This window comes from Symsagittifera roscoffensis, chromosome 4, assembly GCF_963678635.1.
Source record: "Symsagittifera roscoffensis chromosome 4, txSymRosc1.1, whole genome shotgun sequence".
NCBI lineage: Eukaryota > Metazoa > Xenacoelomorpha > Acoela > Convolutidae > Symsagittifera > Symsagittifera roscoffensis.
The window spans coordinates 33,164,135-33,188,063 of NC_087065.1; the positions used below are offsets into that span (position 1 = coordinate 33,164,135).

Here is a 23,929-nt window from a genome sequence, read left to right on the forward strand (position 1 = left end):
AACGATTGAACAAGATTTATTTTACAGATCAAATATGTTTTCCATGACCTAATTAGTCCGCACGCAAAATTGAATAACAAAAATTCAGATTGCATTACAGTTGCATATAAATTGCAGAGCTGTGCACCAGTTGTGATGGAAAACCGAATGATCATTACTAATTTCAACTAAACCGAAAAAATATATTTTCTTCAAATTATAAAAAAATATACAAAAAACGATTTATTAGGACGAACACCTTTCGAAAATTCAGAAGCAGCAAAAAAATAAAACCTGCACAATACTTGCGATATGATTCATAGCCTGACAAACTAATTGACGGAAAGAGAAATGAAAGCCGCAGAAAAAGAATGTTATCTTCAAAGAACGTCTCTTTTTTTTCGATAGCATATCACAAAATTTGTGATATAATAAACAAAACTTTACTTGACTGATAGTCTTATAATTACTTTTTTGAAGTTCTGATCAGTATTTGTTATTGTTTCACAAAATTTTTTAATCAAAAACTATGAACATCTGATCATTTTCTCCTAAAATTTCATTAGACAGATCACAATTTTTCCGCAAAAATTTTGTTGCAAGCAAATCTGCAGGTTGAATAGTGTTCTATTACTCTGTTAAAACAAATCTGGTGTAAAACTGGAGAAGATTTTTTCAAATTTAGAGATTGCAGTCAGTTTTTTCATTCTCTATTCACGGCAAGATATCATGCTGAATGTGTATTTTTCAGTTCTTCGTATTCAAAAACCATCGATCAAATTTTTACGGTTTTTTTTATGGATTTACATTTGTATAGTTTTCTTAAAAAATACAGAAATAGTTCCGTACGGTCTAGAGAAAACTGACCAATATTCTTCATAGGACAAAGTTTTTCTGATGTTTTTGTACTGACGTTTGTTTTCTGATCTTTCATCAAATTGCGCCCACGAATCTGGTGATTGGGGATTCAAATCGCACCTGCGCTGCACTTTGAATTTTACGCGCTTGCAAGTTAGCCACTGCTTGATGAACTCTAGCTGACTAAGTGAGCGGCTTTTATTGCTTGTATCCCCAACTCGCCGAATCACCAACTTTGTAATGTAAAAAACGATTGAACAGTGATTTATTTTTTAGAACAAATATGTTTTTCATGACCTAATTAGTCCGCACGCCAATTTGCATAACAATTGCATCAAGTGCTCAAAACCTTTACTTATAAAAATTTGCAGCTGGAAGGAGAAGGAAAAAGCCAAGTGCAATCTAATTCAACTTTAAATAATTAACACCCTTTAAATAATCAAAAAGACTTTATGACGACTGACTGAGCAATTGCTTGTTCCGGTGACAGTTGCTGAAGTTCTGCTTTTTACAATTGCTTTTATCGAGATTAAACAAACTCATGTTTAGATAACTTATTATTTGGGTAAAAGAATAGACTTTTCAATCTTTCTCAGAGCCCTTACATTTTCTACACGGATGATGGCGTCTCAAATCAGTGTTCGGTTCAGCACAAACTTCCTTTCAGAGGGTTTTTAATTGAAACCAAAACCACAGCTGGCTGACAAAAAATTAAGTATTGTCCTCTTGAGAACGCCTAACACAATTTTAATATTTTTCTCAAAGTATATTGGCTAGAAAATGAGTTTAGATGAAAAATATTTGTTGTACCTTCATAGCAAAAGTAGAATTGAACATTGCATGAGTTTTTTGGCAGGTATGCTACTGCCGGCAGAGCTGTGAAACTACGTTTTTTTTGAAAAAGCAATAGTTCTAGTTTTGTTGGCCTTGTAATTGTGATCAACTTCGCATGTTGTTCACTTTTTTCACCGAGAAGTGAGCACCATCTATTCAAGAAAAACATTAAACAGCGAATTGGTTAAAACGATGTGCTGATTTCATGAAGTTAAACACGCGGTTTTATGATGCTCAGATGTGCGGTGAATAACAAAAGTTGCTCGTGCCATGATGCCCACCATGAGGACCAGAAATGAGTAGGTTTGGACTGGGGATCAAAAAAATACCGCGAGAACCATATAGGCCCTGAATCGGATGTTTACTACCCGGGTTGGACAAATTTATAATCATACAATTCCAAATATGGATGAAAGCATATTTAAAGTCATTTAGCTTCAACAAAATTAAAAAGAAAAATAGTTGCACTCAAGGTCCATTATTCTTTTTTTTTCCAGAATGCAAAATTTATGAATTTTTTGTTCCGCATGAAAATATACAATTTTTGTTAAAGTTTCTTACTTCATCACAAAAAAGTTTTCAGTTTTTCCAAAACAAAAGTTTGGCTCAAGCATTGATGAAATTTTTTGAATCAGTTCTAATTAGAGTCAAATTATTTTCAAGAACAACAGGCACTGTTAAGCGAATTCATTCAATTGTTTTGGACTGATTATTTTTAAGAAGAACAAATGAAAATAACTTAAGGCTAATTTTTTCCTAAAATGTTTAGGAAGATTTAAAGGCAATGTAATGTGTAAAATATACGCAGATCGTTTTCTAATCTAGGCTGTGCAATTCAGTTAATGAAACTTAAATTGAAAATTTAAAAGAGGCGGGAGTAAAAAACAGGAAAACAAATAAATCGAGTAAAACCGTCAACACTATATTTAACTTAAAAATCTAGCGGGCAGCCCTATATAAAAAGTAAAAAGACTTGGAATTGGATAATGGTCTCGGGAGCTGATTAAATGTTGATATTGTCTGGCAGTGACCTATATCTCAAATTTTTCTTTTCTTTTGAGGCTCCCCTTCGGTATGGTCCCGCTGTATTTTTTTCTTTTTTTTGAGGCTCCCCTTCGGTATGGTCCCGCTAGGATTAGGAGCTTTGAGGTGTCTCAAACTTGCATATAATTAGTGGCAAATGCGGCCGAGGTTCCTAGCCTCTAATTTTTTCTCGGTGTTCTTCATTGTTTTTGGTTGGGTCTTAAATTCAGTTGCTTCAATTTTATTTTGAAAATTGACATGTAAGAAATCATTTTGAATTATGCAAAAAAAATTTTCCATCCTGTTTCATAAATTTAGAAAATAATGCTATTCATACAATGTCATAGTTTGGAAAAAAACTTATCGCACAATTTCATGGTATGAAAAAAAATGCTTGTCATGCATTTTCATAGTATGGAAAAAATACTTATCACACAATTCCACAGCATGAAAAAGTTTTGTCTAGAATGAAAAAAATGATTATCGTATAGTTTCATAGTATGAAAAAAATGCTTATCATACAAATCCATAGTAAGAAAAAAATGTTTATCATACAATTTCATATTATAAAAAAATTCTTGTCATACAACTTCATAGTAAAGAAAAAATGCTTGTCACATAATTTCATAATATGAAAAAAGCCTATCATAAAATTTCATAGTATAGAAAAAATGCTTATCACACAATTTCATAGCATGAAAAAAATGCTTATCATGCAATTTCATAGTAAGCAAAAAATGCCTATCATACAATTTCATAGTAAAGAAAAAATACTTGTCACTCAATTCCGTAGCATGAAAAAGTTTTGTCTGCTATGAAAAAAACGATTATCGTATAGTTTCATACAATGAAAAAAAAATGCTTGTCATAAAAATCCATAGTATGAAAAAAATGCTTGTCATACAGTTTCATATCATAAAAAAAGGTTTATCATATAACTTTATATTATAAGAAATGATTGTTATGCAATTTCATAGTATGGAAAAAATGCCTATCATACAATTTCATAGTATGGAAATATGCTTATCACACAATTTCATAGCATAAAAAAGGTAATGATGCTAATTTCTTCCATTTGTTTTGATAAAAATTGTATTATTTAACGCTTTTAATTACAGACCATGTAAAAATGCCTATCATGAAAATTCATATTAAGGATAAAATGATTATCATGCTATTTTCGTAGTATTTTTTTGTCTATGGAATAGTATGAAATAGTATGATAAACATTTTTTTCATAATATGAAATAGTATGATAAGCATTTTTTGTCAACCCGGGAAGCAAAAATTAAATTGAAACAGACAAAGCTTAAAATTTTTTAACGCTTATATAGTGGTAAAATAACGTTTTCGCCATGCAAGTTTTCACTACTTTTATAACAATTTTAAATTAATTGCTCAAAAATAGAACTTGAAGGCAGGGGTATTGGAACAAAGCCGGCAAAAGACTCTTAAAGGAATCCCATATTGCCGGTTGATTTAATTTTTAGTCAGAATGACATATATGGCGAAAAAAATTGAGAAGTTTGCTTGCCTATCTTTCCCGGAAGTTTTTTGTTGACATTATGATGATAATGAATCAAACAAAACTAACGGTTTTTCGGGTGAGTGGGCGTGAAGTGAAATGCCATCCTTATCTTGCCTTTTTTTTCTATTTTGATTAAATTAACGAAAATGGAGTTTCAAGGAGCATAATGTTTGATGTCACTTACCATCCTTTTCAACAGTAAATTATCCAGATATCTGCGGGAACGATTACTTCACGCTGACTGATTTGGTTGCTTGTAATAAAATAACTTGGTTGCTTGACTTGCTTTCATCAGCTCATCACAAACTCTAGGAATATAGAAGAAAAAACAAAGGATGTTTTGATCAAGCAATTGACAACATTTCCTGCAGAACAGGTCACTTCCTGAGAAGTGAAGAGTAATAAGCTTAGTTTTGTCAAACTTCTGAGGGAGGTTTTAGCATGCTTTTGTCACGAGCACAAGTCCACGTTCTATTTCCTGTTCCAAATAATTGGACTCTCTTCTATTTTGCTCAATTTTTGTCTTTCATTTGAGAAAGCCGAGCTTATTTTCTATGGACGAGTGGTTATTTGTTATATCAAACCTCTATTTCAGATATAATTAGCAGAGGGAGAAAATAATCCCTTTATCATACGCTAAGCTACCGTTTCATCTCATCTCATTTAGATGAATTAACCAGCGGAGACGAAAAATTTAATTTCAATTAAAGCTTCTATAACAGACATCTCTAAATAAAAATTGTTAGATGAAGAGACCAAGAGAAAATCAAATTTATTCGCTTTGTCGTTGAATCAGAGTAAAACTGGAGGGGGGATACGTTAATTTGCGTTAATATTACCACATTAGCCGGCCACAAACTTCTCTGAGGTAGTCAAAATCGCGCAAAATATTCACATCACGCCATTGTTTCATCCCATTCTTCGAGAGTGTTCGCAACAAAAACAAATCTTTGTAGACTCTTTTTAACAGGGGCGGATCTAGGATTTTTTCGAGGCAAGGGGATTTTTCAAAAAAAAATTGAAATTGACTTTTTTTAGGTCGATCAAATTGATTTTCCGAGCGCTCCCAGAACACTATAAAGATTCTGTTTACAAAAATTTCTGCGTCGCAGACAAATGTTTCAAACAAAAAATAGGTTTAAATGTGGCTTTTTGTAGTTTTTTGGAACTGTTTGACTAAAGAATTGCGTTTTTTTCCGGCGCGTGCTCCCCATCAAATTCAATATATAATCAAAAGCGCCTTCAGAAAAAGTTTACCCGCTTGGTCGGCCGAAAATATAGGTCATGAAATAATAGCAAAGGGGCGAGAAAGCATCTGCTCTCTCTCCCCCGCATCCAAATCCGTCATCTTTTTAGTGAGCTATTAGTACTTCAGCTAAACTGCATTATAGACTAAATTACTCCGAGCACTTTAATCTAAAATTTTTGGAAGAAAATTTGAACGGAATGAACGGCACAGAAAACTGTAAAAATTGTATAGCAAGACCTTGCAAAATCCTGTGGGGTACGACAGCATCCTGAAGTTTGCTGAAGTTCTGCTTCCGCGCTTTTAAAATCTCAATGGTTGTAAGATTTCATAAGAAGATACACATATCCGCTCTAAGATGTTTTAACGAATTCATAGATAAGTAATTGACTTGGTTGAAGCCATTTTATCCAAAATAAAATGAACCCACCTTCTTGTTGCCAAAATAACCCATAAAAAGCTCCAAACATTTTTTCTCAATACTTGATTGTATTTTTTTTGCCTGTGATACGGTATCTCACTCGAAGCCATATGAAGTTTTTTTGCAATATCTGATTCACATCGAAGAACTAATTTACAAGAACTGTTTTGAAATTCTTAAGAATTGTCTCTGGAGTATTGAAAAACTCATTTATTTGTGGAAAGCAGTTGTCGATCAGGCAGCCCGGTGGCGACAGCTCACTGTTCGCGGTTGCACAAAATTTTTCTCGCAAATGCACACAACCTCTATTCTTTGTCAGATAAAAGTGAGAAAAATGGATACTTCCCTCTATTGTCGATCAAAAACTTTTGATAAAAAAGTTCATACAAAATTTTCAACAAAATGAGAAAAATTGAGTATTTTAAAATTATTGTCTCTTAAATGTTCACCCCATACGCTATGTAAAACACGAAATCTGATAATTAGCGTGTGATTATATACTATAAAAAGCAATTTGCCAGCGCCAATTCTATTTGGACTGATTGATTTTGCCGTTTATGTTTTATTTGCACGCGTAAATTATCTGAATATGAAGTAAAGTCGGCAAAGTAGTTGTCATAGTTGTCGACAAAGTAAAGTCGACATAGTTGGTATAAATCACTCGGCCTCATTTTGCAGTTGCGAAGTAAATTTTGGGGAAAAGGGGTGAGATGATTCCTATTTATAAAACTTGAAACGCTCGCTTAACGCTCGTTTAATTAACGCTTGAAATGATCTGATCGGCTAATGGCTGTCAGCGGCAAGGCTGGCTTCGCAGGAGGCTCCCATTGTCGAGAGTTTTTGTTTGTTTTGTCCTTGAAATGGTCCAAATTAACAGGTGCTAATCTAATGGCTCGTATTGATACAAAATTGTCTCTTGTTTTGAGGGTGTAAACACTTGTCTGGTCATCATCGGTTGGTTTGTTTCATGCGATCCGTCCAGTTGGCCAGAGTCCTCGTGGCGTCATATCCTGAAGAAACCAAACAGCTTCTACTAATTTGATGGGCAGCGTTTTCTTTGTCAATCAATGTCGCGGCAGTAGTGTTGGAATAAACTCCTTGATCAGGCGTTTCCAAATATGGTTTGCGGGTTATAAGGCAAGTTTCCCTTGTCAACTGAGTGCTGCGGCTGTTGGTTTTAAAGAGTTGGCATGCTCGCATGCGTTTCTCTGAGAAGAAAGTGACTTAGTGTGAGTGTATTTTTCACAATGTAGTCATGGGTTTTGTGTTCAAGAAGTGTTCGATTTCGCAAATATCGGTGTCGAATGTGTCGTCTGTTAATGATGGCATATAACAAAACTTCTACTGATCTTATAAGTCGTTCCCACTCATATGAGGATCATAGGCAGGGTTGAATGTTCATTCAATGTGATTTTTAGCGTAGAACTGTCGTGCAAAATCGGAAACGAAATGTCTCTTGAGTTCATTTTCGGCTGCGGTGAAAAATGTACCGTTGTTTTGGTGGAAGCTTGGAAAGCTAGCACTGAGTTTATTTTAGCTTCATCCATTTATACGATGCAAATGTTGAGTAGCGAAAAATCCGTTGTGAAGCAATTAACTTATAGTTTTGGCCAGCTGCATTCTGGTTCGCACATAAATCGTGGTCCGGTGAACCATCTTGAATTGTTACTGATCTCCGATAGGGGTATTCCACGGGTTTTGTCATCTGCTAGGTTTAGAGGCACTGGGCAATGCTTCCATAGACTTGCTCGGGTTCTGTACAAACTTTCTGCAACTCTGTGAGCCACAAAAGTTTGTTGTCGTTTAGCCGATCCTCGTATCCACTGAAGTGCTGTTGCGTTGTCGGTCCACAAATGTGTAGAGCTTTATTCCAGAACTTTGCGAGGAAACTGCGGTTTGTAGTTCAAATTTTGTTTTTATGGGCTTTTTTAGGGGAACTGCTGGAGCTTTTCCTAGAAAAAATGCGGTGCTGATAAGCTGAATGGCACTGCTACTGTAAACAAAAAAAAGCGACTGCTGCTAAGGCGCTTTATGATTCATCTGAAAAAACAAAACATGAAGAGTGATGTTTTCGTAGCTGTATTGAAAAAACAGTCGAGGTATTTCCGCTGTCTGTGGGTCGTTTCTCTCGTCGAGAAGCTCAAAAAGTATCAATATGGAACGAATAAAATCAGTGAAACGAGAACATCTTGCAAGTAAGTTTAATTGTTTCATTTTGATTTCACTAATGTTTTGTCTGCTCTATTTCAAAAATTGAGCTAAAAGATTGATTTTAGACGCAGAATTTGGAGAACAGATATTATATTTATTATTTTTTACCGCAGAAAATCCGTAGATTGTAATATCAGAAACGATTACTTGGAACTAATGGCTGAAAATTATTCATTCTTTTTGAAGTCACTACTTTTTGTCGATTTTTGAACGGTTGAATATTTTAACGGAATTTGGAGAAAAGCCTCAAATGTACTATCTTTCATTTGTAATATCTAGCCGTCTCGCTAGATACCAAAAACTTTACCAAAATTTTTCTCAGCCAGATCTCAAAAAACAACGTCCCTCAACGCCATCAAGTTGCTTGTAATCGGTCATTTAACAAATTCTAAAAACAGAGAGAAAAATTTTTTAAAAAAAATTACTAAGCGTATCAGTACGAAAATTGAATGTTCTGACTGCCTTTCAACGTCTATGCAGCAGCGTTCGCTGTAGAAAAAAAAGAAATAAAATTTCAAAAAAAAACTCAGTGTTTTTTTCAGAAGACTATCCACCCAAACGCTATGAAAAATGCAAGGTGATTTATTTAGCACACACCACAGTTGGAGTAGAGTAAGTAGCATGCCTGAATGCAGTTCCGAAAACTTTTGAACACGGATTGAATCACCGCCTACGCGTTAATAGCACAAAATAAATCGTATAGTAATTGTTCAAAATTGGCCAAATTGGCAATGCTCAAACCACCATAACTTTTTGAAAAAAGATTGCAAGTGAAATATCATTTTAAATTTGTGCTCAGAACAACAAAAAATTTTGGCAAAACAAACGAATAAAAAGTGAAACAGATGCTAGTTAGTTGTCGAAATTTGTCTCGAGAAAAAAAACACCCCGTTTTTTCCGTCACTTTAATTCAAAATCCTAAAAAAAATTTATTTTTCAATCGACGAATCATATTGAATACAAAACAGTTGCTCATGATCAAAAACTGACACTAACCAATTTTTGTCTGAATGTTTCTTTCGAGCAAACTTGATCGCGAGAGTGCGTTTTTTAGTTTTTCCAGTCAAGTTTGATTATCTCAAAGAGCAATTGGGGTCAATTGTTGCATCTTTTTAAAACTCATAAGATCGTGGTTCGGATTTTGAAAAAAAAAATCGACTAAAAGTTTTTGTTTTTAGACGAATAAGATGAAAATTGGTTACTAGCTGACATCCCAAAACATACTTCAATTGAAATTTTGAATGCTATATTATCTATCATTACCCATATTTTCACCGTTTTTTCTACTCTTTTCGCTATATTTAGCAATAAAAAATAATAGAAAATTGCAACCCAAATTGGAGAATAGGTTGGAAAAATCAATGTTTTGTTGAAGTTGTTTTCTTTTTTTTTATTTATGATTTTTCTTTCTTCAAATATTATTCTGTGCACATTCTGTGCTACGTTCTGCAAGATTCTATGGTACAGTTTGTGGATATATATTGGAGTAGTTTTTTCAGACCACTTTTACAGAATGCTGACAGCTCAGGGATTGACTTTTCGGCCAAATTGGCAATACTCTGTAGTAGCCTGCCACGAGTCTAGCGAAAATGCTCGTTTTAAACTTTACACGTGACAAAAACGCCGTAATCATTACCTTATTTTTCTCTGTATAAAAATGTCGATCAACTGTTCTAATAGCCTTTCAAAATCCCGATGAAAACAATTCTATTAGAAGTTGGAAAAAAAAAGCAAATACACAAAAACAACTCAATTACTATTTTGCTTTTATCATCACGCGCTATGTATGCAAAGCAGAAATTGATGTATTCTGCGTCTATAATGTACTAAAAAATTATTGCTGCCTCATTTGAATTCAATTCAAATTATTGCTGCCTTATTGTTTTCAATTTGATTCACTCTCTAACTGATGAAAACAGACATTACATCAATATTCTCAAGTTGACCAATTTTTCATTTTTTAAATCGCTATGCTTATTGTCGCAGTCAAAACATTTTTTAAATTCGAAATTGATATGCAAAAACTTTTGAAATGATTCAGAACCATTTGCCAAACCACCCAGCGCAAAAAGATCGTCAAATTTTTTTTAATTTGAAAAAATAATAATCAAAACTCCGACCGACAAACAAAATTTTCTAAGCACGAATAAAAGGTAGGAACAATTCCTGTAAAAAACACGACCTAAAACAGTCTAAAACTATTCATTATAAAATAACTCAAATTTCAATATTTGAAAAATCCCGACAGGAAACGTTTTCATGTGATAACTATTTCACATAACAACAGGCTTTCTTAAATGTTAGGTCGATGCCTTCCAAAAATCAATTAAATAGTCCGAATGCCCTTGAAATTCATCGAAACTTTTTTACTTGAAATATTTTTAAAAAGCAGTTAGAAAAAATATATAAAGATCGAAAACACATTTTATTCTCCACACGCTATATAAGAAGAGAGTGACTTATTTTGTGCCTTATAAGCAATTTGAGTACCTCAGTTGAATTTTTAATGACCATGTTTATCGCTTAAATTTAGAAAAGACAAAGGCTATCACGCGCCATTTATCTTTGAGATAAAGCTACTAAAAAATTCTCAAAGCCATAACCTAATATTTTGTAAAAACATGAAAATAGTAGATTTTTTTGTTTGAAACCCGAGTATCAATACTATTCAGATAATGTGAGAAGCTTCATTCTAAAACGGTAAATTAAGAAATCTAAGCGTTTCTAGAGAAAAAAATCACTGATGTTATACATTCCGTCCTTTTGTTACGGTGCCATAAATAAACAATTAGTAGCAAACAATTTTTTTTAAACCGCAATACTTATAGTCGCAGTCAAAACTTTTTTTAGTTCCCGATTTGAAATGCAAAAAATTTTGAAATCATTCAAAACAATTTGTCAAAACCACCAAGCGCAAAACTTCCGTCAATTTTTTCTAAAAATTGCAAAATAAAAACAAAACTCCGACCGACAAACAAAATTTTTTAACCACGAACAAAGTGTAGGAAATGTTTTTGTAAAAAACACTACCTAAATCAGTCTAAAATTAATCCCTATAAAAAACCCAAATTTCAATACTTGAAAATTCCCGACAGGAAATGTTTTCGTGAGATAACTATTTTAAATTACCCGAAGCTTTCTTAAATATTGGGTTTACGCCTTCCAATAATCAATAAAATAGTCCGATTGCCCTTAAAAATCAATAAAAAATTTTTTTTTAATTGAAATATTTCTTAAAAGCAGTGAGAAAAAAAATTTAAAATATCGAAAACTCATTTTATTCTCCACACGCTATATTAGAAGAGAGTGATTTATTTTGTGCCTTATAAGCAATTTGAGTACCTCAGTTGAAGTTTTAATGACCATGTTTATCGCTTAAATTTAGAAAAGACGAAAGCTGTCACGCGCTATTTATCTTTGAGATAAAGCTACTAAGAAATTCTCAAGGCCATAACCTAATATTTTGTAAAAACATGAAAATAGTAGATTTTTTTGTTTGAAACCCGAGTATCAATACTATTCATTTAATGTGAGAAGCTTCATTCTAAAACGGTAAGTTAAGAAATCTAAGCGTTTCTAGAGAAAAAAAATCACCGATGTTATACATTCCGTCCTTTTGTTACGGTGCCATAAATAAACAATTAGTGGCAAACAATTATTTTTTAAACCGCAATACTTATAGTCGCAGTCAAAACTTTTTTAGTTCGCGAGTTGAAATGCAAAAAAATTTGAAATGATTCAGAACAATATGTCAAAACCACGAAGCGCAAAAATTCCGGCAACTTTTTCTAAAAATTGCAAAATAAAATCAAAACTCCGACCGACAAACATAGATTCTTAACCACGAATAAATTGTAGGAAATGTTCTTTAAAAAAACACTACCTAAATCAGTCTAAAATAAATCCTTAAAAAAACCCAAATTTCCTTACTTGAAAATTCCCGACAGGAAATGTTTTACTGTGATAACTATTTTACATTACCCAAGGCTTTCTTAAATGTTGGGTTTACGCCTTCCAATAATCAATTAAATAGTCCGATTGCCCTTAAAAATCAATGAAAAAACTTTTTTTTAATTGAAATAATTTTTAAAAGCAGTGAGAAAAAAATTTAAAATATCGAAAACTCATTTTATTCTCCACACGCTATATTAGAAGAGAGTGATTTATTTTGTGCCTTATAAGCAATTTGAGTACCTCAGTTGAATTTTTAATGACCATGTTTATCGCTTAAATTTAGAAAAGACGAAAGCTGTCACGCGCTATTTATCTTTGAGATAAAGCTACTAAGAAATTCTCAAGGCCATAACCTAATATTTTGTAAAAACATGAAAATAGTAGATTTTTTTGTTTGAAACCCGAGTATCAATACTATTCATTTAATGTGAGAAGCTTCATTCTAAAACGGTAAGTTAAGAAATCTAAGCGTTTCTAGAGAAAAAAAATCACCGATGTTATACATTCCGTCCTTTTGTTACGGTGCCATAAATAAACAATTAGTGGCAAACAATTATTTTTTAAACCGCAATACTTATAGTCGCAGTCAAAACTTTTTTAGTTCGCGAGTTGAAATGCAAAAAAATTTGAAATGATTCAGAACAATATGCAAAACCACGAAGCGCAAAAATTCCGGCAACTTTTTCTAAAAATTGCAAAATAAAATCAAAACTCCGACCGACAAACATAGATTCTTAACCACGAATAAATTGTAGGAAATGTTCTTTAAAAAAACACTACCTAAATCAGTCTAAAATAAATCCTTAAAAAAACCCAAATTTCCTTACTTGAAAATTCCCGACAGGAAATGTTTTACTGTGATAACTATTTTACATTACCCAAGGCTTTCTTAAATGTTGGGTTTACGCCTTCCAATAATCAATTAAATAGTCCGATTGCCCTTAAAAATCAATGAAAAAACTTTTTTTTAATTGAAATTTTTTTAAAAAGCAGTGAGAAAAAAATTTAAAATATCAAAAACTCATTTTTTTCTCCAGACGCTATATTAGAAGACAGTGATTTATTTTGTGCCTTATAAGCAATTTCAGATTCTCAGTTGAATTTTTAATGACCATGTTTATCGCTTAAATTTAGAAAAGACAAAAGCTGTCACGCGCTATTTATCTTTGAGATAAAGCTACTAAGAAATTCTCAAGGCCATAACCTAATATTTTGTAAAAACATGAAAATAGTAGATTTTTTTGTTTGAATCCCGAGTATCAATACCTTTCAGATAGTGTGAGAAGCTTCAATCTAAAACGGTAAGTTAAGAAAACTAAGCGTTTCTAGAGAAAAACAATCACCGATGTTATACATTCCGTCCTTTTGTTCAAAATACGGTGCCATAAATAAACAATTAGTGGCAAACAATTAATTTTTAACCGCAATACTTATAGTCGAAGTCAAAACATTTTTTAGTTCGCGATTTGAAATGCAAAAAAAATTTGAAATGATTCAGAACAATTTGTCAAAACCACGAAGCGCAAAAAATCCGGCAATTTTTTCTAAGAATTGCAAAATAAAATCAAAACTCCGAACGACAACCAAAGATTCTTAACCACGAATAAAGTGTAGGAAATAATCTTAAAAAAACACTACCTAAATCAGTCTAAAATAAATCCTTATAAAAACCCAAATTTCAATACTTGAAAATTCCCGACAGGAAATGTTTTCCTGTGAGAACTATTTTTCATTACCCAAGGCTTTCTTGAATGTTGAGTTTACGCCTTCCAATAACCAAGTAAATAGTCCGGTTGCCGTTAAAAACCAATGAAAAAACTTTTTTTTAATTGAAATAATTTTTAAAAGCAGTGAGAAAAAAATTTAAAATATCGAAAACTCATTTTCTTCTCCAGATGCTATAATAGAAGACAGTCATTTATTTTGTGCCTTATAAGCAATTTGAGAATCTCAGTTGAATTTTTGATGACCATGTTTATCGCTTAAAATTAGAAAAGACGAAAGCTGTCACGCGCTATTTATCTTTGAGATAAAACTACTAAAAAATTCTCAAAGCCATAACCTAATATTTTGTAAAAACATGAAAATAGAAGATTTTTTTTGTTTGAATCCTGAGTATCAATAACTTTCAGATAGTGTGAGAAATTTCATTCTAAAACGTTAGTTACGAAATCTAAGCGTTTCTAGAGAAAAATAATATCCGATGTTATACATTCCGTCCTTTTATTCAACAGATGGTGCCATAATTAAAACAATTAGTGGCAAACGTTTATTTTTTGAAGCGCAATACTTATAGTCGCAGACAAAAATTTTTTTAGTTCCCAATTTGAAATGCAAAAAATTGTGAAATGATTCAGAACAATTTGTCAAAACCACCAAGCGCAAAACTTCCGTCAACTTTTTCTAAAAATTGCAAAATAAAAACAAAACTCCGATCGACAAACAAAATTTTTTAACCACGAACAAAGTGTAGGAAGTGTTCTTGTAAAAAACACTACCTAAACCATTCTAAAATTAATCCTTATAAAAAACCCAAGTTTCAATACTTGAAAATTCCCGACAGGAAATGTTTTCATGTGGTAACTACTTCACATTACCCAAGGCTTTCTTAAACGTTGGGTTTACACCTTCCAATAATCAATAAAATAGTCCGATTGCCCTTCAAAATCAATAAAACTTTTTTATTTGAAATATTTTTTAACAGCAGTGAGAAAAAATTAATAATATCGAAAACTCATTTCCTTCTCCAGACAGTGATTTATTTTGTTCCTTATAAGCAAATTGAGTACCTAAGTTGAGTTTTTAACAAAAATGTTTATCGCTTAAACTTAGAAAAGACGAAAGTTATCAAGCGCTATTCATCTTTGAAATAATGCTACTAAGAAATTCTCAACCTCATTGCCTTATATTTTGAAAAAAAAAGAAAGTAGTAGAAATTTTTTTGTTTGAACCCCGATTATCAATATCTTTCAGATTGTGTAAAAAAGTTCATTTTAAAACGGTTAGTTAAAAAATTCAAGTGTTTCTAGAGAAAAACAATCACCGAGGTTATATATTCTGTCCTTCTGTCCTTTTGAGCCATAATTAAAAAATTTAGTGGCAAATAAACCTAATTGACGTTTAGATAGTGTTTTTTTACAAGACAAGCTTTATACGTACAAAATGAAGCATCAAAAGCAGAATAAGTGCTTATATATCAAAACAACATGAAAATCAAGAGAAGCCCTCGTTTTTGCGAAAAAAGGAGTACCGATAAAATTATTCTCAATTTTGACTTCATGGCATCAATATTTTTGTTTTGACAAATTGTTTTGTCTATAAACAACTTCTAAAAACTTTTAATCACATAAAAGGGAGTAGAACGGTTTCGTAACTGTTTTCGACAAGCAAAACTTTTGATAATTTATATAGGCACTAAATAAACAATTAAAAAAATAACAATCTTCGTGATTTTTTTTTTAAATTTGCCTTTTATCCCAGTAATTAAAATACAAAAACTAATCCTACACATTTTTTGTTTAAAAATTTTTCTGATGTCAAATCCACTCATTAACAAACTGATGTAAACGACACCTGCACAAGTGAATTTTTACAAATGTGATTTTGTGTCATTGATTGTATGCAGATTGTATACATACTATATGCGCACTACATTCACATTATTTACAGATAATACGTAACTGATTTTTCAATTTTCAGTTGTTCTTGTTGCTAGCTGCAAGAAGAGAAGTCGTCCAATTCGTGTCTTCATTGTTCCGACTTTCGATACGAAACATACGGAATATTTGTGCTCGGGGTGGGATTTTTTTTTTTCAGACAAACTTCGACTTTTTAACTAGCCATTTTTGACTGAATTCTTTTTATATCATTCAAAAGGTATTGTTGTCCTGAGCTTAAAGTTGAAAAAATATTTCACCTGTGGTTATTTTTCGTATAGTTATGGCGGTTTAAAGATTGGCATTTTTGGGCAATTTGGGACAATTAACGCGCGATATCTTTTAACGCTATTAACGCGTAAGCGGAGATTTAATCTGTCTTAGAAATCGTTCCAAATTGGTTGAAGGAAGCCTTTTTGCCCTAATTGATTTGTTACTAGAAGCGACATTTATCACGTTGTACTTAATATGGCATGTGTGGTCATGATTTTTACAAAAAAAATCTCAAAAATTTTTACAACATTTTTTTCAATTAATTTTTTTTACACTAAATTTTTTCAGGTTATTACTGCTTAATATGCCTTAAAAGGCAGTCGGAAGATTCGGGGCTTCGCCCTGACACGAGCAGTCTTGTTGCAGCTTATTATCAATGCTCCACATTTTTCATTGCCGTTTGTTTTCAACTTTCTTGCTTTTTAGAAGCAAAAAAATTTCAACAAAAGGTATGTTTTTTCAGTTGAAAACGAGAAACTAAAAAAACCGGTTGGTTTTGTTTGAAAGTTATCCAAAAGAACCTGATTATTTAAAATTTAAAATTACTTTTGTATGCATTTCTTAGAAAACTTCAATTTTGCACTGAAAAGGTGTTTATCTTATAATTAGCAATTATAAAACTATTATTTTTCACCGAGCAAACTTATTACTTAAACTTACGATATGCAGTAGGAAATCGCTTCAAGTGACTAAAATACACCCGAAGAATTTTCTTGAGTACAAAATTTTTTATACACAATTTATCAATGAAATAATTTTTTGATGCTTAAAGATAACCATTATAAATACATATGAAAATTATATATGAAAAAAAGCATTTTTGTTTTTCTATTTGATCACCATACGGCGGTAAGCAAAGTGAAAATTGATGATTTTCTGTCTGGTAACGTACATCTTAACCATGTCTCTACCTTAGCTATGAACTATTTGTGTTTTAATTGGCCATTCAACTTTCAACAGGTCGAAATATTTCCAGAGTGCTATACTAAAGGGAACAAATTGATAATTTTCAAACCGCTATAAGTTTACTAAAGCTAGCCTCTAATGAAATTATTTTTCGGAGAAGAAATATTAGGGTTAATAACTTGGGAAAAAGACGAGTGAACTGGGAAAATAACACAATTTTACTCAGCACAAAAACAACCAAAATTCAAAACAAGTCCACAATTTTCATTTTTTGAGACTTGAAAAACGTAAACCATATTTTTCAAAAAATTGAAAAAAGATTCAAAGACGTTCAATCTCCGACACTAATGGTTTTGATCAGATAATCACTCTCCAATCCTAAAATTTAGATTTTATATCCAATTTCAGCTGCAAAAAATCTATCAATCTTTCTGTTACGTCTTCAACATCTCAAAAATTGTTTCAAAAAACATCTTTAAAAATTGGTTCAAATAGTTTTATCCCGTACATGTTGTGTTAGAGACAATTTAATGAAAATCGCTTATGCCTTAAAAGTGACAAATTTTATCACGCGTTATTTTTTCATATTTTGAACTATAGTAACAAAATATTCTCAAACTCATATCTTTGCAAAAACCAACGAGAGTTGAAATTTTTTTATTTTAGAGCTTTGAGCATTAATATTTCTCAGATAATGAAAAATAAACTTGCGTCAAAAATCATTTCAAAGCCATCTCTTTATCAAAAAATTGTTTTCAAAGAAACAGAGCACAATGACATAAGAGACTGGACTGCACGAATATCAAAACGAAACTTTGCATGTTCCTTTTTCACTTTAAGAGCAATGTAGAAAAAAAACAATTTCTTGATAAAAATTTGACAAAACAATTGAAATTTGTTTTTCAAATTCAAGTTTACTTTGTCTCTCACTACCCCTATTCAAAGTGCAACGGCATTATTTAGCATCTCGTATCCTATTAATTAATATGACCAAATGAATTGCAACAACTCAAATTGGAATGAATTAGTCAGAGGCTTACGCGTGTGAAAAGGGCGCTATATGTCGCGCGTTAATTGCCAAACCCCCAAAACAAAAAAGCTTCATAAAGCACCATAGCAACAAAGCTTCATTATTGCGCCAAGCTCGGTTTTATAACTGAGCACAATTTTGTGCTTTCAAGCGTCTGGATTCCATTGACACATCTTTTGCGTATTTTAGAGACTTTTGTCAGTGTGATCCACAATCAAATGATTCCTACACAAAATGCCGATAAGTTATTTTTTGTAAGTGGATTCCGCAGACAAACATGTTTTGGCCGTTGAAGTGGATTCCATTAAATGTCGCTAGGTTCTATCAGTGGTGGAAATAAGAGGGTTTTTAGATATATTTTTTTAAATTTTGAGCTGTTAAAATTGTCTCATTTGCATTTATTGTGTCTTCTTACTTCTAATTTGAAAGGAAATTTGCAAAGCTGGAGAGGATACGTTTATTACTTTATATATAAATCATGCAACTGGTAAAAATGTGCTTGAGGAATTCAGTGACAGAAGGAAAAATTGGCTTTGAAATCCACTGACAAACAGTGGAATCCAGTGACAAAAACCTTAAATTGACCGCGGGATCCCCCTTTTTCGCTAATAAGAGAAGTTCGAAGTTCATTCCTGGTTAACTCCAACCCCCCATTTAAGAAAATTGTTTTAATTGCTGAGGGGGCCGTTTCCCCCCTCAGCAGTTAAGATAATTGTCTTGAATGCTGGGGGGAGTTAAAATGTCCTAAATAAAATGTCCTAGTAACATATAAGTTATACGTTTTACTTCTTCCGGTGTAACTATACGGAGCAGCTATAACGCGGTGGCTAAGGTCAGAAGCTTGGGAAAACTGCCGCTTTTTGTTTTTGTTGTTAAACATGACCACAATTGATCGATTTAAGCTTTTTCAAAACTTAGGTAAAATATTCTACTCTTTTGAAATTGCCTCAGTCACATTTTTTTCACATAATTGATATTTCAAAATAATTTTTTTTTCGAATTTGTATGAAACTTTACGCAAACCTATTTTTGGTCAAAGAGTTAAAGCAATTAACGCATGCTAAAAGACTCACATGCTAAATCGCTACACCCCTCTCAAGAAACTCTATTCAAATTATAGAATGAAACAATTGGACTATAGTTTAAATAACATAAGTCATTATAAAATTACCTTAGGTTATCAAAAAAATTATTCAAAATGTTTTATTGGTTCATAAAGCTTTATTGGCTCATAAAGTTTAACTCGGCTAAGCGGAATTTTAGGAATTTACTTGTTTTTGTAGGAGTTTTTTTTTCTTGTTTCATCAAGATGGATTAGCGATCACGACTAAATAAGGTTCAAGTTACGATTGGTGCATACTTCGAATCAGTTTGCAGAACTATCAGAGCCGGTACGAACAAGTGTTAGCTCTGATAATTCTGCGACTTAATTCACAGCATACCAGCTTTCCTACTTGAAGCTATTTAGTCGTGACCAATCTTGCGTGGAATGATTAAACACCACACTTGAAGCTATTTTATGGGATTGTAAAAATAATTGCCATAATCCTCACTCAAACTAAAACATTTATCGGTGGAACAGCTCATGCGCTGATCAAAAATGGGCTGGCATCATAGATTGTTTGGACCGAATGCTTTGCACTTTTTTTAATGTTGATAGGAAGTTTTTTTAATTTATGACATTATACCGTGTTCATTATAGGATTTGATTTAAGGTGAAGGTCTCACTTTGTATTAAAAATTTTCTCTAAAAATAAACAGCAACAGTTTTTGAAAACCGATGAAATATTGGAATTGGTGGAAAGTGTGTAATTGAATTCTTTAGAAAGCATGTTTTCAAATGTCTGATACAGCAATTGATGCCATATTATGCTTTGGTAAACGTTAAATGCTAATGGCTCATAAATAATATCATAATCGATGCTTTTTAAAAAACCAAATAGAGTAACGGATATGAACGGATATAGTTGAACAAATTGTAGTTGGTTTACCAAATTCATGCAGCCGTAAGGAAGTGAAATAAAAACCTTATACAAATGAAAAGCAGGAACACAAACACCGACCATGACAAAGGTAGTTCGGAGTTCGAAGTTCAGAGTTCATGCTCGTTTCAGTTCTGTTAAGCTACGAACCCGTGGATCCACTCAACTTTATTCCCACTCGGGTACCTATTAACGAATCCCCTTCTATAAAAAACTAAATCACCGGTTAAGTATATGAGAGTTTTGTAACTGCAGAATCTCCCTATTTAGGATCCGTACAAAGAAACCGCATGAACTGTTAATTAAAAAAATTATGACAAAATTTTAGTTATGCTTGAGAAATCGACAAATAATAAGCAATATCAAATACCATGACAAAAATCTTATACGAGTTAGTTATAACAAAGTATAGATCTTCATGATTAAAGTTTTCAGAGTTTAAATCATCATATTAGTAGCCTTGATTGATACCATATTGCTCAAATATACATCTCTATAGTTTTTTCTCCATAGCTTACCGACCATCAAAGGCAGTAGTGTGACAGAAAACTGTTCGAATCAAAAAATCTGTGTGTTCGGTGAAACCGAAAGTTTTGATCGGCGTGTTCATCACGCCTGTTAGTGCTGGTAACAGGTCCTATTTCTGACCAAGAACTAAATTCCACGATTGGAGACATCCCCAAACACCCGGTTTTGTTCTTCCTAAAAACCTGTCACACAAAGATTTGCAGTTGATTCTAGTCACTCTTCTCGAAACATCGGTTGCCGGAGCAGTTCGAAAACAATGACATTTTTTTCTTTCGCATGCTACCAACCGGTCTTTTGATTGCAGAAAAAATTGCCAAAATTTGGCAAATGGGACGTTCTTTTTTTCAAAGTCACATTTTTTGGTCTAAAAACTATGCAGATTGAAAACTGAGCACTGTGGAAATTAAAATGTAAAGTTTAAAAAATGTCACAGTCATTACCTTTAAGAAATCTTCACTTTTCAGAGAGGCCAAAATGGCAGAAGCTCGTAAGAATGCCGAGATGAGTCACTTTGCATTTTCGACCAGCAAGCGAAGTTGTATAGCCAATCTGCAATATAGTTTGTTTATGAGAGTTTTTGAAGACTTTATCATTTGAGACAATTGTCGCCTCTCCCAACAAAGTTTTCTCAGCATTTGAGTTAACTACCCACACCACCCACCAAATTTTTCTCGGCATTTGAGACAACTGCCCCTCCACAACCCACCAAATGTTTCTGAGCATCAAAAACAACTTCACTCACAAATATAGCAAATATAGTTGGCTGGCTGATTAAAACAATTGCAGATTTCTAGAATATTTTTATAGAAAAATTCCGTAGTCTTACTTGTAGCTAGACAAAGTTTAATTATGTTGAAACAACCTCAACTTTCAAATTTCAAAGCAAAAGCAGATGCTCTTCGACCTTTTTTAATTTCCAGAACGATTTAAGATAGGCGTTTTTTTGGTAACACTTGAGACAACTGCATCAACAGGTAAAGTTTTTATTCCGCTGGAAATCTAAAAATTGAATTCCACTTTCGAAACTAGAAACCGTTCACGTTTGCGCCATTTCCACGTTCGTATTTGGAGAGTGCTTTTTACGTCATTTTCAGCAGATGAATTTAAATTTAACTCAGTAGCTGCATATATACTTAAAAGCATCAAAATCTCAAGAATTTAGCTGAAAAAAAAACAAAAAAAATCAAAAGATCTAAGATTCTTCAGTGAGTTCATTACTCTTAAGAAGTACATATACCTAGGTGAATTCAAAAGTGCTTCTTTATTTATGGATGCACATCTGCATTTTTAGTGTATTTTTACTCTTAGACTTTTTCCTGAAAAAACACAAAAAAAAATCAGCAAGACCTATTTAAGAGTCTTCATTAGGTTCATCATTTTAAAAAACTGTACCAAAAAGAGCATTTCGGTTTGGTTGAAAACAAAAGCAGTTAGGATACTAATTGGTTAGAGTAAAAGCACAGTAAAAATAATTTAAAAAAGGTCAACAAGAGCTGGTGAGCTTCTAACCTTGTCGGTGAATGGGCCTTTTTGGCGCCGTGTCAACTATTTTAAGGAACCTCGTTTGATCCTCATTTTCCGGATCCTCGTGGAGCTGGACGAAAGTGCGATAAGGCGGTGATGGCTTCTGGAGCAACTACGGTATGAGCCGAACCTGCTCCTTGTAAATCCACTTATAGTTTATTACTTTGGCTCATTTGCTTAACCAACTGTGCTAGTCCACTGAGTACCGTTTAGTACTTGTACTAATAAATATAAGTGTTAATTGTAATCAAACGCATTTCCGCTGTATGTTATCCAGCTTCTGATGCAGCTTGTCTATGCTGCATCTAGCTTTTAGTGCTGCTTCAACTTTCTGTTTAACCAGTTGAGCTGAAATGTTGTGAGAGAACACATCAAGAAAGGCCAGTTGGTCTATTGGTTAGATGATGCGACCATAAGAACGAATTTTTTTGTTCAAATCCTGACCACTCCTAGAATAATTTTCTCTTTTTTGCTTTAGTTTAATTAGGTGAATTATTTGTTTAGTATTATTTCAATTAATGTATGTTATTCAGTATTAATTTTGAATCGAACGAGTGAGATAAGTTTCCTCAAGTTATAATCCCCTTCAGACTCTGAGACAATTGTCCTAATTGCTGAGGGAAAAACGCCCTGTCCAGTCGCACTCCCAGCAAGGGGTAAAAGGAAGAAGAAAAAGATGGTTAATTAAAAGGTAATTGAATTGGAAAAAAGGACTTGCGGAAAAAAATGAGAGGTTAATTATCTCATTTGCTTCACTTCCATCATTTGCTTCACTTCTGATTCGTTTCACTTCCATCCCAATTCCAGTTCTTCGATTCCATCAGCTTTTCGATTTCAAAGGCTTTTCGAACTGTTGCGGAATCCAACGGAATTGATGCGGATTCCAGGGGCAATGTATGCGGAATCCAAACCATTACCAAAGTACCCGAGCTTGGCATCGCAATGTATCAGGTGAAAAGTTTTTCTGATTTGGATTTCAGAGTATCAATATGATCAATGTAGCATAAAATGTTATGCCTGTAAAAGTCATTTTAGTTACAGCAGAAAAAATTATGCGGAAAAACCAACCATTGTATAAGTATTTTTGTTTATTTTTTTCTGCAAGAAATGCTTTTTTTCATCATTATGTTATAGGAACTCAACTACCAATTAAAATCTTTATTGATATGAGTTTTTTAACAACTTTCTCTCTGTTTAATTAATTAATATCAGGAAAATTAAGTTTGAGCCAATATTTTTAAAATTTTTATTAAGTAAAACTCAATTAGTTGCCAACTGATGAAAGAGAAACTTCTACAAGGTGAATTACACAAACGTATTTTGTTTCATCAACATTGGATATATAGCGTACGATTTTTTTCCAGTTCTCTTTCAATAGTTTCTTGAAAAGAGACTACGTTAGATGCGGCAAGAAAACGCTCAATATTAAATAAATAGAAAAATTGTGAGAAAAAATTAAATTTGAAATCTAATTTCGATTTGTGTCTAAGCTGCAGTCGTCTCTGTAACCGGTTGATCGCCTCCCTTCGGAACGCCGCTCTTTTCTAGTCTGGCTGAGCTGTCTGCATTGCAGTCATCCAGGAATCTTTCCATCAGCCTATCTCTTTTCGCACTTCCGACGTCTCCGAATCTACTCTGGCTCATTTTAATCTTATTTTTGGACTTGAAATTGTGTGATTTAGTTTTTTTACCAAGAAATTCTTGGCTGAAATGAGAGTTTCGTTTTTTGAGATTATAGTTTGAAGACTCTATATCGTTTTCTGGGTTAAGGTGACGAGCTCCGATCATTAATTCTTTCAGACTCTGCTGTCTAAAAACATTTCAAACGTTTTATCCTTATGCATTAAAACCAAATAGACTACTTCTCTCTTTATCGTTTATCCCGATAAAGTTTTCTTTAGATAAAAAAGTGTAAATTTAGATGACAAACGAACTGTAAACTTGGTTCCTTTTTTCCAAGCAAAAGCAAGTCCTAA

At 32.8% G+C, this 23,929-nt stretch overlaps 1 protein-coding gene across 2 annotated transcripts in view; it reads right to left on the reverse strand.

Moving 5' to 3' along the window:
• Nucleotides 1–23,292: 23,292 nt before the first annotated feature.
• Nucleotides 23,293–23,929, reverse strand: part of LOC134845255 (innexin unc-9-like) — a 55,283-nt gene continuing 54,646 nt past the window's right edge. For both annotated transcript variants that reach the window (XM_063862192.1, XM_063862191.1), the window contains exon 5: nt 23,293–23,763. In XM_063862192.1, the coding sequence (XP_063718262.1) occupies nt 23,439–23,763 (325 nt within the window). In that variant the 3' untranslated portion in view covers nt 23,293–23,438. The remainder of the gene's footprint in view (nt 23,764–23,929) is intronic.